At 49.9% G+C, this 17,124-nt stretch overlaps 2 protein-coding genes across 6 annotated transcripts in view; one reads left to right on the top strand and one right to left on the bottom strand.

The window, feature by feature from the left end:
* MRPL24 (mitochondrial ribosomal protein L24) overlaps positions 1–17,124 on the top strand; it is a 291,126-nt gene that overhangs the window by 154,683 nt on the left and 119,319 nt on the right. The window lies entirely within an intron of this gene.
* Positions 1–17,124, bottom strand: part of ARHGEF11 (Rho guanine nucleotide exchange factor 11) — a 64,823-nt gene that overhangs the window by 2,764 nt on the left and 44,935 nt on the right. For 3 of the 5 annotated variants that reach the window (XM_081840813.1, XM_081840815.1, XM_081840816.1), the window contains 15 exons: positions 16,260–16,447; positions 15,331–15,477; positions 14,898–14,977; positions 14,658–14,783; positions 13,858–13,975; positions 12,466–12,644; positions 12,296–12,371; positions 9,596–9,763; positions 9,394–9,481; positions 8,410–8,517; positions 7,567–7,646; positions 6,493–6,735; positions 4,103–4,480; positions 2,638–2,712; positions 454–749 (listed from right to left, as the gene is read on the bottom strand). In XM_081840813.1, coding sequence (XP_081696939.1) covers positions 454–749; positions 2,638–2,712; positions 4,103–4,480; positions 6,493–6,735; positions 7,567–7,646; positions 8,410–8,517; positions 9,394–9,481; positions 9,596–9,763; positions 12,296–12,371; positions 12,466–12,644; positions 13,858–13,975; positions 14,658–14,783; positions 14,898–14,977; positions 15,331–15,477; positions 16,260–16,447 — 2,350 coding nt within the window. The remainder of the gene's footprint in view (positions 1–453; positions 750–2,637; positions 2,713–4,102; positions 4,481–6,492; positions 6,736–7,566; positions 7,647–8,409; positions 8,518–9,393; positions 9,482–9,595; positions 9,764–12,295; positions 12,372–12,465; positions 12,645–13,857; positions 13,976–14,657; positions 14,784–14,897; positions 14,978–15,330; positions 15,478–16,259; positions 16,448–17,124) is intronic. The other 2 variants (XM_081840814.1, XM_081840817.1) reach the window with 2 other exon arrangements.

Here is a 17,124-nt window from a genome sequence, read left to right on the forward strand (position 1 = left end):
GAGCTCACCCTGTCGCGGGGATTCGAACCGCCGACCTTCTGATCAGCAAGTCCTAGGCTCTGTGGTTTAACCCACAGCGCCACCCGCGTCCCTTCAACATCCTACAAGACCCCAAACAGAGAGAGGGGAAGGGGCCATTAGGGATGCCTGAGAAGAAGGGCCACTGGGCTTATTCAATAACGTGTTCCACGTCTTTCCCCCCATTAGGTCCTCAGTTGGGGCGGGGGGGGGGGGCTCTTTTTCAGTTCAAGGGCAACATGACTGGCAAGGCTGGAGACCCCCTCTGTGCCCACTTTGAATCTCTCCCCGTCCCAATGCACACAGCATTCATTCTCCCAGCCCATTTCGACCCATTGCCCTGCCTCTCACAACAGAGGCAGGTGGCTGAAAGCTTTCCTGCTGGTGACAGAGCACCAAGGGTTTCCTTCTTGCCCCCAAGCCACCCCCCCTCACCTTTAGCCTGGTGAGCTTCAGGGAAAGCTGCTCTATCGTCTGGAAGATGATGTCCACATCCCGGACCACTTGACTGGAGGGGGAGAGATCTGGGGCGGCTGGCGGGCCTTCCAAGTGGCCAAGCCAGCCTGCTGCCGGGCTCTCCTTGGCACGATGCCACCTGTGGGGCTGCCTGGCAGCAGGAGGAGAGCTCTTTGGTGGGCTGGAAGGACGGGCTGGCTCCACGGGGCTGGGGCTCCTGGCGTCCGGCTGGCATTCCTCAGGACCCGCCGGCAAGCTCACGTAGAAGTAGTTCCCTGGGGGCAGGGAGACGGAGGGGAGCGTTAGTCGGAGGGAGACGTGGAGGCACAGAGCAGATAGGGGAGGGGAAGAAAGGAGAGGGGGTGCCCACACTGGGGAAGAGCCACCATGGAGGACAGGCAGAGAACACCTGCTTTGCATGCAGAAGGTTCCAGGTTCAATCCCTGGTAGTGCAGGTGAAACTTGAAAAATTAGAATATTGTGGAAAAGTTCCTGTATTTCACCAATTCAACTTCAAAGGTGAAACTAATATATGAGACAGACTCGTGACATGGAAAGTGAGATATGTCAAGCCCTGATTTGTTATCCTTGCGATGATCAGCTTATGAAAACCCCAAATTAATCTCAGAAAATTAGAATATTCAAGGAAATCAGCAAAACAAGGATTACAAATTGAGCAAGATTGGACCTCTGAGAAGTAGAAGCATATCTCGCTTTGCATGTCATGAGTCGATCTCATTTATTAGTTTCACCTTTTAAGTTGAATTACTGAAATAAACGAACTTTTCTGCGATATTCTAATTTTTCGAGTTTCACCTGTAACTCCGAGTAAGTCCGGGAAAGATTCCCTGCCTGAACCCCTGGAGAAACACAGCGGTTCATGTGATCCGACACCTGACTCGGTGTAAGGCAGCTTCCTATTTAAATCACCCCCTCTGGACCGAAATCTTACATTTGTTTTAGAGAAGGGGCTGCCACAATTTGAGTCGGAAGAGGACCTGCTTGGAGTGCAGAAGGCCCCTGGCCAACATCTCCAGGAAGAGTTGCAGGCCGTCTCAGTTCTGAAACCCTGGGGAGCCGCTGCTGCCAGCCAGTGTAGGCAACACTGAGGTAGATGGACCCCACAGGTGTGCCTTGGCCAAGAATCGCTCCCCCCTCCATCCCACAGAGAGAAGCAAAGGCCAGCGGGAAGAAGGTTGAAGGACCTTCGACACACACCAGCCCTGCCACAGGGCCCGTGTCTGACCCTGGAGGGATAGCGGGTGGGAGGGCAGTCTGCAATTGCAGAAATGGGGCTGGTGAGGGGAGGACAGAGGGTGGAATTGGGCTGGGGGGCGTAGTGCAAATCTGCCTTTGGAAGGATGTAAAAGAAGTGGGAAATGGCTGTGACCTTCCGCTGCTTTTGGCGCACGCAAAGTTGTGACGCGCAAATACCGAAGGAACGAAGGCGTCAGTTCAATACTGGTAGTAGAAGGAAAGGGGATCCTGTTAGGCAGGGATTCGTGGGGGGAGTTTGGAGTGTTGTTGGCAAGTGAGGATTGGCTGGCGGTATGAATGTTGAGTGATGGGCGCCAGTTGGGAGTAGACCTGAAGGAGCGTCTCCACCCCCATCGCTCAGCCCGGACACTGAGGTCCAGATCCAAGGGCCTCCTGGCGGTTCCCTCACTGCGAGAAGTGAGGTTACAGGGAACCAGGCAGAGGGCCTTCTCGGTGGTGGCGCCCGCCCTGTGGAACGCCCACCCGTCAAAGAGAAAAACAACTACCAGACTTTTAGAAGACATCTGAAGGCAGCCCTGTTCAGGGAAGTTTTTAATGTGTGACATTTTGATGTATTTTTAATTTCTGTTGGAAGCCGCCCAGAGTGGCTGGGGAAAACCAGCCAAATGGGTGGGGTACAAACAAATTATTATTATTATTATTATTATTATTATTATTATTATTATTATTACAGTTGCAGCCTGATGTTGAGAGAGAGAGAGAGAGAGAGAGAGAGAGAGAGAGAGAGAGAGAGAGAAATGGCCAGACTGCGGTCCCACAGGGGGGTGAGCAGGGCCTTCCTGCACATTGTGGCCACCCCTAAGACACACGCACTGCCCCCAGGACCCCCCTCCATCTCCCCAAGCCCTTCCCGTCACCAGGCAGGGGAAGAAAGACTTTCTTTACCATCCGCATGAGCCGCGCCACCAGCCTGGCTGCCGTCTGTCAAAGGCAAAGCACCGTTAGTTCCCTCCACCTCTGCTGCGCAAGAGGAGACACCGGGGGGGGGGGAGAGGGGGGGAGGAGAGAAGCGTGATCAAAACCTTGAATCACAGGAAGTGCCCATCACCCAACAGAGAACAGCCAAGAGGAAGAGCCCAGATGGGAGGGCAGGGGAATAAGAGAAGCCTAGGAGTCAAGCGCATGCAGGTTAAAGCTAAGAGAGGTCTGAGCAAGAGCCAGCTGCACCCAGGAAGGAGAGGAGAAAGGAGGCCACGATCCGCAGGCCTCCCCCGATCCCGGCCCCATCACCCTTTTGCGGCGTCTTCCTGCACACTTGCAGGTTCCAGAGCAGGGAGGTTGGTTAGTTTGCAGCCTCTGAGGCTCCTGGCAGATGGATTTCCCCTCATCTGCACTCATACAGTGCCCAGGAGCTCCTTGGCTGTCCAAGATGGCACCAGCCACCTCCGTCCTCCAAGCAATCCTAACGGGTCAGGAGATGGCACAAGGGACAGGCTGGCAGTTCAGTGACATGCTTGGCCCTGTTCTTCAGTCACAAATATTCATCCTGGACCTCATTGCAGGAATTTATGTATAGGTTGGGGGGGGGGTTGCCCCTCCAGCAGATCTCATGCACATGCAGCCCACTACCAGAATCAGCACAATCACTTTTGTGACTTTTGTGACTTGTCCCCGCAAAACACTTCATCACAGTTTCTTCCTATCTATTCAAAGGGTTTCTGCTGCACGATACCAAATGTAAGAATTCACTGATAAACGTATCTCTGTACTGGCTCACTGGGAAAACTTCAGAAATTCATCTAGACCTGTGAGCTCAGCTCCTCAGCAGCCCCTCTGCCTGAGGGATAATCCCTAGCATCCTGATACCTGAGTGCCAGACAGGTAGCCATGCAGAAATAACAAACCCAGATGAAGACAAAAGGGTGGGATGAACTTGGCTGGGAAACAGGGAAATGTAAGTATCTTTTTTTGTTACACTTGATGGGTGTTTGGTGGAGGGCAAGGGGAACCATGGGGCAGGGTCCAGGATGCTCAGATTCCGGCCACCAGACCTCCCCTTTCATGATGTAACCGTGATGTCGTTTGGAGGGTGTAACATGGGGATTAGCAGCTAATAAAAGTTTGGGTTCTCTTTTGTTCGGGGCTTCCATCTTGTTGCACCTGGTGGCAGGTGGGAGTCCTGTCGCGACAGTCTTCCATCAAGACCAGGCCTACTGGCTGCTGTTTTGCTCTGGGATTCCTGGCTGGTGTCCTTGTTTTTTGTCCAAGGGAGCCCTCAGATTTCTCCGATAACAACCTGCACCAACTCTGCCCCTGGCAGGGGAAACTCAGGGAGGACACCCCCCCACTCCTCCCGCCAACCTCTTTGCCAGACACCCCCCCCACACACACACAGGAGTCACAGACGTACCTTTCCGCACCACTTTGTAGCTGCTGCCGCTGTCCTGTCGGTCACTTTCTGCAGCAGCCCCTTGGCCGGAGGAGGGCTCTGTCGTCCTCTCGTCTCCATGAGGCTCTGTCCCTTCCCCTTCCTCGGTGCTCTGAGAGCCTCCGGCCCCCGGCCCAGCCCTGCCCCCCTCCGGATCCGCTGCTGAAGATTCGGGCAGCTCCACGGCTCCGCTGCTCTCCACAGACGGCTCCTCCTGGCTGCCCGAGTCCTGGCTGGCCAGTGCAGAGTCCCAAGGCTGGCCGGCCCCGACCACCGAAGGGGTGGGGGTCAGGTCCTCCTCGGGGTCAGCGTCCCGGCAGGGGAGGAAGCTGCGCAGGAGGAGATGGCGCAGGGTCTCGACTGCAAGGGGAAAGAGAAGGGAGGGAGGCTCGTCGTTTAAATCCCACAGGGGGGCTGAAGCCGGCCTCTCCTTGGACCAGGGAGGGGGCCTTCGTCTTCCGCCACCATCTTCAAGGACCCTTTCTTTTTCTTAAAATAATTTTTATTGAATGATTTTATGTTACCAAAAAAAAATTACAACCATACTACCACAAAATATAATTGAGAAAGAAAAATTGCATACATCAATATTTTGTTTGTTATTTGTTATTTACCATCTTATTTCCTCCCAAACATTCCATACAACACACAGACACACAATAATAATAATGATAATAATAATGAAAATAAATATTTCCCCCCTTTTATCTTACAAAATCTTTTCTTCAATTCTGACTTCCTATCAAGTCCCTTCGCACATGTTTTATCTTACAATTGAATGCACACAAACAAAAAACCTTTCTGTATAAATTTTCCAATACATTCAGAAAACATAATAAATCCCTAATTGTTATCCACCTCCTTTTACTTCCTTTGTCACTTGAATGCTAGCACAGAGTCAAAACTATTCTTGTATTTTTGAACGTATCTTCTATAACCATCCCATTTACCCGCAAATTTTTGCTTTGAGTTTCCTCTGAGTTCAAAGACCCTTTCAGGGCTGAGGGAAAGCAGGATGGCCCAGGAGAGGGACAGTCGCAATGAGACTCAAGGGTAGGTAAAGGTAAAGGGACCCCTGACCATTAGATCCAGTCGTGGCCGACTCTGGGGTTGTGGCGCTCATCTGGCTTTACTAGCCGAGGGAGCCGGCGTGCAGCTTCCGGGTCATGTGGCCAGCAGGACTAAGCCGCTTCTGGCGAACCAGAGCAGCACACGGAAACACCGTTTACCTTCCCACCAGAGTGGTACCTATTTATCTACTTGCAGTTTGACGTGCTTTTGAACTGCTAGGTTGGCAGGAGCAGGGACCGAGCAACGGGAGCTCACCCTGTCGCAGGGAATCGAACCGCCAACCTTCTGATCGGCAAGTCCTAGGCTCTGTGGTTTAACCCACAACGCCACCCGTGTCCCTACTCAAGGGGAGGGTTGGCATAAAAACCAGAACACCCCCAAAAGTTGTTGAGTTTTTTTATTTACAAAAACTTGTCTAAGATCCAGGATGAAGCGCTGCCTTTCACAAATCCCTCCCGGACGTCAATTCCACCTTTGAAATCCAGGTATGTCCAGGAAAATCCAGATGTATAGTGTGATAGGAATTTTGAGGTCTTAGATATATGTTAAATGTTCATAAGTGTACCAACTAAGCACATAGATCAGCACAGGAAGACCGACTTGGAACCATTTTTGATTCCCAAACTGTCCCAAACTGACCAAATGTTTTCTCTACAAAGTCAAAGGAAAATGGAAAAGCCTCCCCACTGTCTTTTCCCTCACAAATCCTGTCTGAAGGGCATGTCTGTGTTTGAATAGGGTGTGAGCCTGTGACCTGGCCCAGGAACTAAGTATTTATCACTACAAAAGACTGGCCAGGCTCCCCAGGCAATCCAATCAAGTGACCATTCAACAGGTAACCTGGCAGACAGGAGGGAAACAAAGCACTCAGATGTCTGCTGTAGACCGCCCTTTCTGTGATGGAGGTGTGATGTATGGAGGGGTGATCTTGAGCTCCAGGGCAGGGAATTTAAAATGTCTATATAAGGGCGGACAGACCTGGGTTCTGGGTCCTCCTCTCTCCTGTGTGTGAGGGGAGCACCCTGTTGCAACAGATCAATAAAGATCAGGCTTACGAGCTGCTTTGCTTCTCAATATTCTCTGGTTGGCCTCTGTCATTTTCTCCTATCAATAGGAACCTACGTAAGGACTCTATATGGGCTCTTGGATACCCCATAAGGGAAAAGGGCAGAGATTTTGTTTACAACAATGGCACAGGATGAAATCAGGCCAAAGGCTGTCCACCCTGAGCCTCTCTCCCACCCCGGACTCCCAGTGCAAAGATAAGACACATAAAGGAAAAGAAGCAATCTGGCTCTCACCGTCCTGCAAGGCCGACTCTGCCAGGAACCCGGGAAAGGCAGTCTCCGGAAGCGGCTGCGACTCTTCATCAGGCCCCTCCAGGGTCTCCTCAGGAGGAAGCTCCATCTCCCCAGTGGGGAACGGCAACAAAGCAGGACACAGGCCTTCCTCATCCTGCTCCTTTTCCTCGCTGCCTCCAGCCTCTGGCTCTTCCGCCAGTGCAAGGGGCCTCTCCTCAGCCAGGGTGTCCGTTGGGGTATCGTCTGTGTAATGAAAAAAATAAGGTCTTATATAGATATAATAAATGTTCATAAATGTACCAACCAAGCACAAACATGGATATATGGACCACATGTCTGGAGCAGCACAGGAAGACCGCCCTGAAACCATTTTGACTCCCAAATGGACCAAATGTTTTCTCTGCAAGGAGGGAGGGCAGGAATTGGGTAATCACCATTTCAAAGGAATGGGCAGACTACCAGGAAAGGCAATCAGATAAGGCATTATCAGATAAGCTGGCAGACAAGAAAAACAACAATGTTCAAATTTCTGTTGTAGACCACCTTTTCTGTGATGTAGGTATGATGTTTGTGGGGGCCCACACCATTGTTCTGGGCCCCTCCTCTCTCCTGCGGGTGAGGGGGGCACCCTGTTGCAACAGTTCAATAAAGATCAAGCTTACTAGCTGCTTTGCTTATCAATATTCTCTGGCTGGCCTCAGTTATTTTCACCAACCAATAGGGAACCCACATAAGGACTCTATATGGGCTCTTGGATACCCCATAAGGGAATGAGGGCAGATTTTGTTTACAACATCTGCTGGGGGGAAGAGCGGGGGGGAAATGGGAGAGAGAAAGGAACTTTTGGAGCCCTGAAACAGTCCCCCCCCCATCCATGCCCCAAAGACAAAGAAGCCCGTTTGTGTGTGAGAAGGAGGTCCTGGCAACTAACAGAGAAGATTTTCCCTCTCCTCCCCCCCCCCCAATATCTTCCATAGGGAGCAGCAGGATACTCCCAGAATGCCTTGCTGGACCTTGGCTGCTGAGGCTGCCCCCATCACCACCTCCACCCCAGGGCAACCGCCAGCCGCTCACCTGAAATGTCCTCCTCCTGGGTGGACGCAGAGGTGCTTGGGGCCAGGTTGGGGGAGATGTCAGCATCCTGGAGTACTAGGCTGAAGAGGAAGGACAAAGATACTACTACTACTACTACTAATAATAATAATAATAATATCCCGCCCTCCCCAGCCAAAGCCGGGCTCAGAGTGGCTAACAACAATAAAAATAGCACTTTACACAAAATCACAATCAATTAATTAAAATACATTCTAAAATCAATTCAGAATCAAATTAATGGCAACCATTGGGCCAGAGTTATGTGAGGATTGCCAAAGGAGGGGGTCAGGTTGTGCCCTGGCCAAAGGCCTGGTGGAACAGCTCTGTCTTGCAGGCCCTGCGGAAGGATGTCAAGTCCCACAGGGCCCTGGTCTCTTGTGACAGAGCGTTCCACCAGATCGGGGCCACGGCCGAAAAAGCCCTGGCTCTAGTTGAGGCCAGTCTAGCCTGCCTGTGGCCTGGGACCTCCAAGATGTCCATAAATGCAGCAATGGGGGTGAGGGTGGAATAGCCCATCTGCAGAAACCCCCATTTTAATATCCCAAAAGTTGGGAGTGAGGAAACAGCTCTTGATACCCTATTGGCTGTAATCCCTAGGGCGGGTGTGTTTATCTGAGGTGGGGAAGAAGAAGATGTGGATGTTAAGAGGTACGATTGAAGGGCATATTTTGCTTATTTAAGAAAGTTCCTGCAAAGCAGGATTTGCAGACTTTTTTAAAAGAAAAAAGCACATGCTAAGTTCATCTAACCTCAGCCTCCCTTTGTAGTTCCCTGCAAAAGGTCTCCTGCCTTGAGGAGCTGGGGGTGGGGGTCCCCCCTTACCTGGAAGGAGCCGCTGGGTGCAGGGGGAGCTCCTGGGAATGCCGCTTGGCAGGCAGGGGGGCGTTCCGGGTGGCGCTCTTCACCGCCTCTTCCAATAGTTCCATCCACCTGCCGGGGCGGGGGGGGGGGGAGAGGGGAGAAAAAGAAAGACTCTCTAAAAGCCCCCAAAAAGAACAGAGTGCCTTTGATTTGTCATCCTGAAAGGCAGGGAGACCCCACATTTATTTCATCAGCATCTTTTAATACAGAACCAACGTTTACTAGAGGGTGGGACATTTACAGAAAGTATCTTAAAAGAGCATGTAAAAAAGTGAATTCTCTGGCTGGCTTAGAATGACCCTTCTGTGAACATAGAAAACCTTATTAAAGCAAACATTTGGGGAAAGTTTGGAGTGATAATGAAAAGTGTGCTACTCAAAAGAAACCTGGGACTCTCGATGGGGTGACTGGAAGTCATTAATAGAAGTTGTATTGTAAGAAGTTAATTTAATTTTTTGTCATTTGTATTATCCTTTGGTTTTTTTCTTTGTTCACTGTTTTTTCTTTTCTATAATAAAGCAATATATATTCATTCATTCATATATATATATATATATATTCTTCAGAATCTTTGCCCAGGGGATTCCAATGCTACTCTGATAAGAGACAAACATGCATGTTTTAACTGAAACGACTTTTAACCACTTTTAACTGTGGTCGTTTTGAGGGAGGGGGTGTTTTGCTACCGTCGAGGGGAATCTAGTTTTGTTACATTATTTACCAAAGCTCAATTAAAACTTCTTGGGGGTGGGGGGCAGGAGACAGTGTGTTAACTGTTCTGGAACGCTTTGTTTTGTTTTTAAATTGTCTGTTTGCCCCACTGGGCTCCTTGACTCTTCCTGACTCATCCAGCTGCCCAGAGGCCAGTTTGCATTTTAATCTCCCTGCTCATTCCCACCCAAAAGAGACGGGGGCAGGTGGGAGAATAACAGATAAAAATATTACGTGTTCTTTTCTGAAGAGCTCGAAGCTACCAGTTCGTAGATCTGGGGTCCCAATTCAGAAGTGCAGATGATGAAGAGCGCTCGCTTATCTGTAGGGAGGAGAGAGACAAGCTGGAGGAAAAGTCGACCCACCAGGGTGCCATGGCCTGCCTAACTTCCCACCTCTGCATGAGGGCACGTGGTTTTATGGCCTCCCTTCCTACCTGTTGCCACGGAGCGGATGAGGACCGCGTTCAGTTTGAGGACGGGGCTGAATGTTTGTTTGGTGTCTGAGGAGCCCAGCGCCATCTTGCTGTGACACTTGAGAACCAACTTCTCGTCCTGTTTTTGCAAAAGTACCAGGAGGTCTTCAAGGAGCAAGACGTGCAGATCTGAGAGAGAGAGGGAGGATTTACCGCCCTTTATCAAAAGATCCCAGGGCGGTGTACAAGATTAAAGTTAAAGGAACCCCTGACTGTTAGGTCCAGTCGTGGCCAACTCTGGGGTTGCGGTGCTCATCTTGCTTCCGGGTCATGTGGCCAGCATGACAAAGTGAAGGAATGGGTTTCCAAAACACAAAAACTGACTGTGCAGACAGTTTTTAAACTGCACCAAAATCCCCATTTCTCCTTAGCTAAAATGCATAAACTTCAGCCGTTGAGCAAATGCAAAACAAGAACACAGCTCTCTCCCTTATCAGTTTGACGGCAAGACTGGCCTTGACTTTACCAGTAGAACAGACACAGACATATCTTATGTTCTGACCACAAATGATGCAGAGACCCAAGTCTGGGACTAACGCCAGAACATCTTCTCGGAACTAGTGACCTCTTGCTCCAAGATACGAGTAGGAACAGGAATATCCTTTTATGGTCAGGAGTGCAGGAAGGAAATCCCTTTTAAGGTTAAGAGTGCCGGAGCAGGAACATATGTGATGTCAACCTGCATACATAAGCTGACGTGGTTGGGCTCTGAGGGGAGGAGGGAGAGGGTGCCTGGAGGATATAAATACTGCATGAAACTTGTCATTTCTTTGGACTTGCTGTGGACTTGATCAGGCAAGTGCCTTCTGCTATCCGGAGAGCAGAATAAACTCTTTCTTTGAACCAACTCGGTGTCATTTTGACTTCCTTCCTCGTGTCCCGGAGCAACGCAGACCCAATCGGTGAACTCCAATAAGGCTACAAAAGCTGCTTCTGGGGAACCAGAGCAGTGCACGGAAACGCCGTTTACCTTCCCGCCGGAGCGGTACCTATTGATCTACTTGCACTGCAGGCACTGCTAGGTTGGCAGGAGCAGGGACCGAGCAACGGGAGCTCACCCTGTCATGGAGATTCGAACCGCCAACCTTCTGATCGGCAAGTCCTAGGCTCTGTGGTTTAACCCACAGAACCCCCCGCGTACCTTAACATTAAGTACAACATTAAGAACACGTTTTTCAGAGCATAATAATAAATACATAATAAAAAGCGTAAAATAGATAGCATATTAATAAAATAATCATAATAAAAGTCCCCCCACAAACAGCCCACAGATTATATAATGGCCAAAGGCCTGGGTAAAGAGGCGCCTAAGAACATGCAATGATGGTGCCAGGCAAGTCTCTCTGGGGAGAGCGCTGTGCAGACAGGGAGCCACCACCAAAAGGCCTGTTTGGTTGATCTGCTCATAAGTGGGTGGGCGAGAGTACCACTTTGCCTATTGTTTTGAGTATTGCTAATCCGGTTCATTGCTGTTTACAGGGCTTTTGTTTTTCCGCAAGTTCTACATTATATGAAATTTTAACGTATTATATGATCCACTGCTTCCCTATCTATCTACAATTCTACTAGCATCTCTCGGTATTGTGAATATCACCGAACTTACCTTTTGTTGGTATCTTCATGAACTTATCTAAAAGACTGAGTTAAGCATTTGAAAAATCTATTGAAACCAGATATTGTAAGTTCATTTTAGGCTGGGTAGTTCGCAAGTCTTTGTGGCTTTGTTTAATGTTTTATATTTTTCTCAGAAGGCCGATAAAGTATGGATAATTATTGTTCTGTATATTAATCGCCAACGTGTTGCATGAGTCGCACTACTCCCTCCCTGCTACGGCATTATACATGTGAATGTACTTTTCTTTGATGTACATCTGACTTAAGGCCTGTCTAGACACAGGAACAAGGGACGGTCTCTCTAGCTCAGGACTGTTGCCACGGATGGACAGCAATGGCTCGCCAGGGCCTCAGGCAGGGAGTCATTCCCCAGCTCTCCCTGGAGATGCTGCCAGTGTGGATTAAACGTGGGGCCTTCTGCATTCCAAGCAGGTGTTCTGCCATGGAGCCTTCCGAAGGCTGCTGATCTGGGAGAGCCTTTTAATCTGTGGCCTGTTGTCCTGGAACTTTAAATACTATTGTGTGTTTTTAGTTTATCAATGGTTTAAATTTTTTTAAAGACTTCTATTGTTTTAGTCTTTTGGTAAACCACTTTGAGCTTTTTACAACCAAGCAGCTTATACATTTTATTAAATGAATGAATGAATGAGTAACAACACATTGACAGTTTTGATTTTCCAACAGCTAAAGCTCTGCTTCTTTCAGGGATCATGTTCCAAAATTGCTTGGTTCTGTTAATCTTTTCGGAAGCTGTCTCTTGACCCCTTCGCTCGGTCCATCTAGTTCAGTCTTGTCTACTCAGGCTGGCAGCAATGGCTTGCCAGGGCTTTTCGGCTCAGGCAATCTTCCTACAACCCCTCCACACTTTTGATTACGGTTTTAATTGGAAAGTGGGATATAAATTAGAAAATTTAGAAAATTTTAGAAAATTTAGAAAAGTCAACTGCAGAGGAAGTGCACAGAGGCCTTCACTCTGAGAGGCCGTGCCATGTTTGTGTGAGAACACGCAAGAACAGAGAGGAGCTTTCGTTTCTGCCAGCTACATACCCACATTCTTATCCTTGCTGATGCGCCAACTCAGAGGGCCCTCGTGGATCATGCGACGACTTCGGAGGTCGAGGTTCTGGACAGCAAGGGCAGAAAAAGGCAGCGTTTTCAGGAGGAGACGAGCAGGTTAAAGCCAGTGACTCAGGTGCTGGGCAAAGGGGGAATTGTACCTTGAATTCCGCTGCCAGCGGGTTGCTGGTCCGCTCCAGCGAAGTGGCATCTAGGCGTTTCTGGTAAACCTCCAGGCGCTGCTGGTTTTCTGCCCGCTTCACCGCCTCATTCACATACCGGAGGATCTCTCGACACTGGTCCCGGGCCTGGCAAAGCTTCTTGTGCTCCAAGGTCTCCCCTAAGCAACAAAGGTGCAGAAGAAGAGTCTGGATTTGATATCCCTGGTATCAAATATCAGGGATATCTCGCTTTATCACTACCCGAAGGAGTCTCAAAGCGGCTAACATTCTCCTTTCCCTTCCTCCCCCACAACAACACTCTGTGAGGTGAGTGGGGCTGAGAGACTTCAGAGAAGTGGGACTGGCCCAAGGTCACCCAGCAGCTGCAGGAGGAGGAGCGGAGACGTGAACCCAGTTCCCCAGATTACGAGTCCATCGCTCTTAGATGGGCTGGGCGGCCACTGGCAAAGTTTGTTTCTATTTATGGAAAACCTAGGAGGCTGCGTTTGAAACACACAGGGTGGTCCCAAAGTGACTTCCACCACAGCCATACCTCGGTTTGAAGTAGCTTCGGGATGAATATTTTCAGGTTGCGCTCTGCGGTGACCCGGAAGTAAAGGAGCGTGTTACTTCTGGGTTTCGCCGCTCGCGCATGCGCAGACACTCAAAATGACATCATGCGCATGCGCGGAAGCGGAGAATCACGACCCGCGTGCATGGGTTGCGTTCGCTTCAGGATGCAAACAGGGCTCTGGAACAGATCCCGTTCGCATCCAGAGGTACCACTGTACAATCTAGAAACAATGCTGCATTTAAAAACAAAACGACGTCTGAAAGGCAGATCAGCGGCAGCTCTGATACATGATGCAAAATAATCATTGTTGGTTAATGTGGAAATTGGCTTCTGAATAGCACCCACGCTCTACAGACACAGCACCACAGGGCACTAATGCACAGTGCGCGCGCGCACACACACACACACACCACCATAATCTCTATGTATGCTGACTCACAACATCAGAAAGCTGACACAAGTTAAAAAATACAGTACATCTTACATGGGGGGTTGGTTCCAATAGTACCATGTATACACAACAATCGCGTAGGCCCTAATCCTTGGTGCTGCTCATGGGTGAGGCAGCAAGAATCCCCAGCACTCCCATAGGCCACAGGGGCCACAAGTGGGCCTTGCCCAGCAAGCAAGACACAGCAGAGCTGAAGAGTTATTTTTCGTGCTGGGTAACCCCAAGCAGACCCGGCCTTGACTGGATTTAATTTGTGCAATTTCAACCAGCGAGTTGATTGTGCTTAAGAGGAGACTATAATGTGTAACATTTGAATAGGAAGAGACACAAAAAACAAACAAACACCCAAATATGAAGAGAGAGATACCATCTGTGTGCTTGATGATGTTCTCCAGCAGCAAAGGGTACTTCGTCAGCCGCTGCATCTCTGAGATGATGAGGTCCTTGAGCTGGAGGCGGCGGCACTGAGGGTTGCTCTCGGCTTCCTGGGAAAGGCAGGGAGAGAGAGAGAGAGAGAGAGAGAGAGAGAGAGAGAGACAGGCTTGTGTTTCTCTGGCCTGCAGAGACAGGAGAGGGCTGGCCGCTGAAAAGTCCCTTCCTCCCCCTGAAAATCCCATCACGATTAGAACGGCAAAGCAAACTCTGTGAGTTCGCAGAAATGGCAAAACTGACGGCAAATATTAGAGGCCACTCAAATCAGAGAATAATTAGAGAGCGGGATGGAGTGAAGGAAGACATGGAAAAATATGGTTCCGGAATTGAAACATTAATAGAGAATGTGTGAAACATAAGCAAGAAAATAGTAACAGAATCAACTGAATAATTATTAAATTATAACAAGACGGAAGAAGTGAAATATTGAGATCACACATGGCTGAAGAGGAGTGGGGGGGTATATGGGAACCTATAATATCATTTATAATATAATTTGTTAAGTGTGCTGTATTTACAGATAGCAAAGGGAAGCCTAGAGCAATTAGATATATTTTAATTTAGGTAATCTATGTCATAGGCTTATGTTAGAAAATGAATATGGATTTTGAATTTGATGCTTGCAATTTTTTTTGGTTTTGAATTTTTTTTTTTTTAAAGAAACGAAAAGCCCCTTCCTCCCCCATCTCCTTCCTCCCTGTCCATTGGCAGCCTCCTGCCCCATGGCGAGGCTACCTGCATGAAGAGCTGGAAGCGAGCCTCCTTCCGCTGCTTGGTTTTGATCAGCTCAAGCGCCATGGACTGGTATGCGCAGAAGCGGGCAGCCATCTGCTGGAACTCCTCGCGTGCAGCCCCGTCAAACTGGGGAGGGCACAAAGAGGGCGGGGGGGGAGAAAACACTCCTGGGTTAACCTCAGGCGGGTCAGGAGATCGCCTAGCGTCCCCAGGGCAGCCCGCACGGTCTGGGATCCTCACCCGGGAAAGCATGAGGTCCCCAATCTCTTTGACGATCGGCCCTTCCTCTCGCAGCCTCTTCATCGATTCCGAAAGAGAATCTGGAGGAGGGAAGGATGGTGAGGAAAGGAGAAAAGGTAACAGAAGGGGATGGAGTACGGGACTAGTTTTAAACTCCACACAGGCACTCTTTATTTTCAGTGAAAGGCTCTCAGCAGAGGGCAGAGCCAGCCATTTAGGGTCCAGCCAACATGGCAAATGGGATCAAGACCACCCTCAGGATTTCCCTGCCCCCTCCGCCCTGTGAGATTTGGAAGCTCTTCGGCTTTGCTCCAGTTCTCCTCCTGAGCAAGGGGCTTGTGGAGGGGAAACCCACTCTGCCTGCTGAAGAAACCACAGAATGGGGGGGGGGTGGTCCAAAGGGGCTCCAAGGGAGCAGGAGAAGCAGCCTTACTGTGGATCTCCAAGACCTCTGGGAGGTTGGGGAAGAGGAGGGCCAGCTCCTCGCGGGAAAGAAGGCTCTCCTTTCTCATGCGCTGGTAGAAGAGAACATCCAGGACACGCAGGATCCGCAAGTGAGAGCCCTCTGTCACAAACAGCTCTGAGGAAAGAGAAGTTTTGATTTGTTCTTAAAAGGTTTGGGTTGCGACGTAAACCTGCCCTCCGCCTGAACAAAACTGTGCCATCAATGAAGTGGTAGAGCTGCGTTGTTTAGTCAGAGCCTTGATGGTTCCACTCTCTGCTGGCTCTCCAGGGACTCAGGCAGATCCTGTTCCCTGGGATCAAACCTGGAATCCTTTGCCACTGAGCCACGTGGCTCTCTTCCCCAGCCCAGGCGCCAGTACAGAGCTGATGGCTCTGGTTACCAGGGCAGCACACGCACCCCTCATTCATCTAATAATAATAATGATGATGATGATGATGAATTTTTATTTATGCCCCACCCTTCCCGGTTCAGAAAACCGATCTCAGGGCGGCTAACAACAAATTCATTGAGGCAACAAAAAACCAACATAAAATACAGTATAAAACGTGAATAACAATAAATTCAGAATTCAAAAATCAATTTAGGGGGGAAATCTATCCAATAAACATGAGATGATCGCCAGGGCTAGCTGGCTAAATGAGTCCTATTTTGGCCAGCGAGGAGACCAGGGGAGAATTAGCTGTGGGATCCCAGAGTGGGGAATCGTCATAAAAAGGGGAGGAAGGGGAATAAAAGATCAGGCTAAGTTCAAATTGAAAGCCAGGTGGAATAGTTCTGTCTTACAGGCCCTATCTAGGGATTCCTCTTCTTCCTTGGAGACATTACAGCACCCCTCAAGGCCCCCCACCCCCACCCCCCTGTCTTTCTGATGGCGACGGCAGGGAGACCCTCCTCACCATTGATGACTTCCTGGCGGTCAATCTCCCGCTGCGTCAGGGAAGACACGACTTCACGGCCCACGGTGTGCTGCCAGTTTTGCGAGTCCAGCTCCAGCTCCAGGTCCGAGAGCTGGAAGAGGTCGTCCTCCAGCAGGTGGGGCAGGAAGGAGTCGGTGCTGAAGCCCAAGTTTGGGGACTCGATGCTTCTGCGCCGGGGGGGTTGGAGAGAGACAAGAAGGGATGTCAAAAGAGGGTCTCTGGGAAAGGTCCTCCAGCCTCATAATCTGGGCCTTTCTGGAACTAATGGCGCGTAAGAGCTTCAGAGTTCGCCTGCTGATGCAAACGAGAGCCTTGCGATGCTCCTTCCCACATCATCTTTTAGCTCCATGTGCTTTTCAAGGCTCAGGTTAATTCTGCTGGATCTGAACTGTATCCAGAGCCGTTGGGAAAGTGATGTTTGCAGGTGTGCTCATTTTCTCTCGTCTCTTGCAGCTGGGTGTTCTGCTCCAGGGAAGGAGCGAGTGAGGTGCCAATGGGCTCACAGGCCCAAAAAGCTGGGTGACCCCTACCCTAGTTCCTTCCTTGCAGCCCATCAGCAGCAGCATCTCTCCCAACACAAGTCCTTTATAGCCCCATTATGAGCCAGCCGGACCCAGAAGACAGACGGAGAGACTCAACTAAACCAGCCTCCAGTTCAATTTCTGCTCCGGGGTCTCTGCCACGGTCCAGCGATGGGAGGGAGGACCCCACCCAGGAATACACAGGACCCCCCCACGACTAAGCACAAGACAGTCGTGGCCTCGTTCCCCCTGCTCCTTTGGGTCACCAAGAATAAGAAGACGAAGAGGAAAACACCTAGACAACACATTCTTCCTACCCCATG

The sequence above is a fragment of the Podarcis erhardii genome (assembly GCF_964252035.2).
Source record: "Podarcis erhardii genome assembly, chromosome: 15".
Taxonomy (NCBI): Eukaryota; Metazoa; Chordata; class Lepidosauria; order Squamata; family Lacertidae; genus Podarcis; species Podarcis erhardii.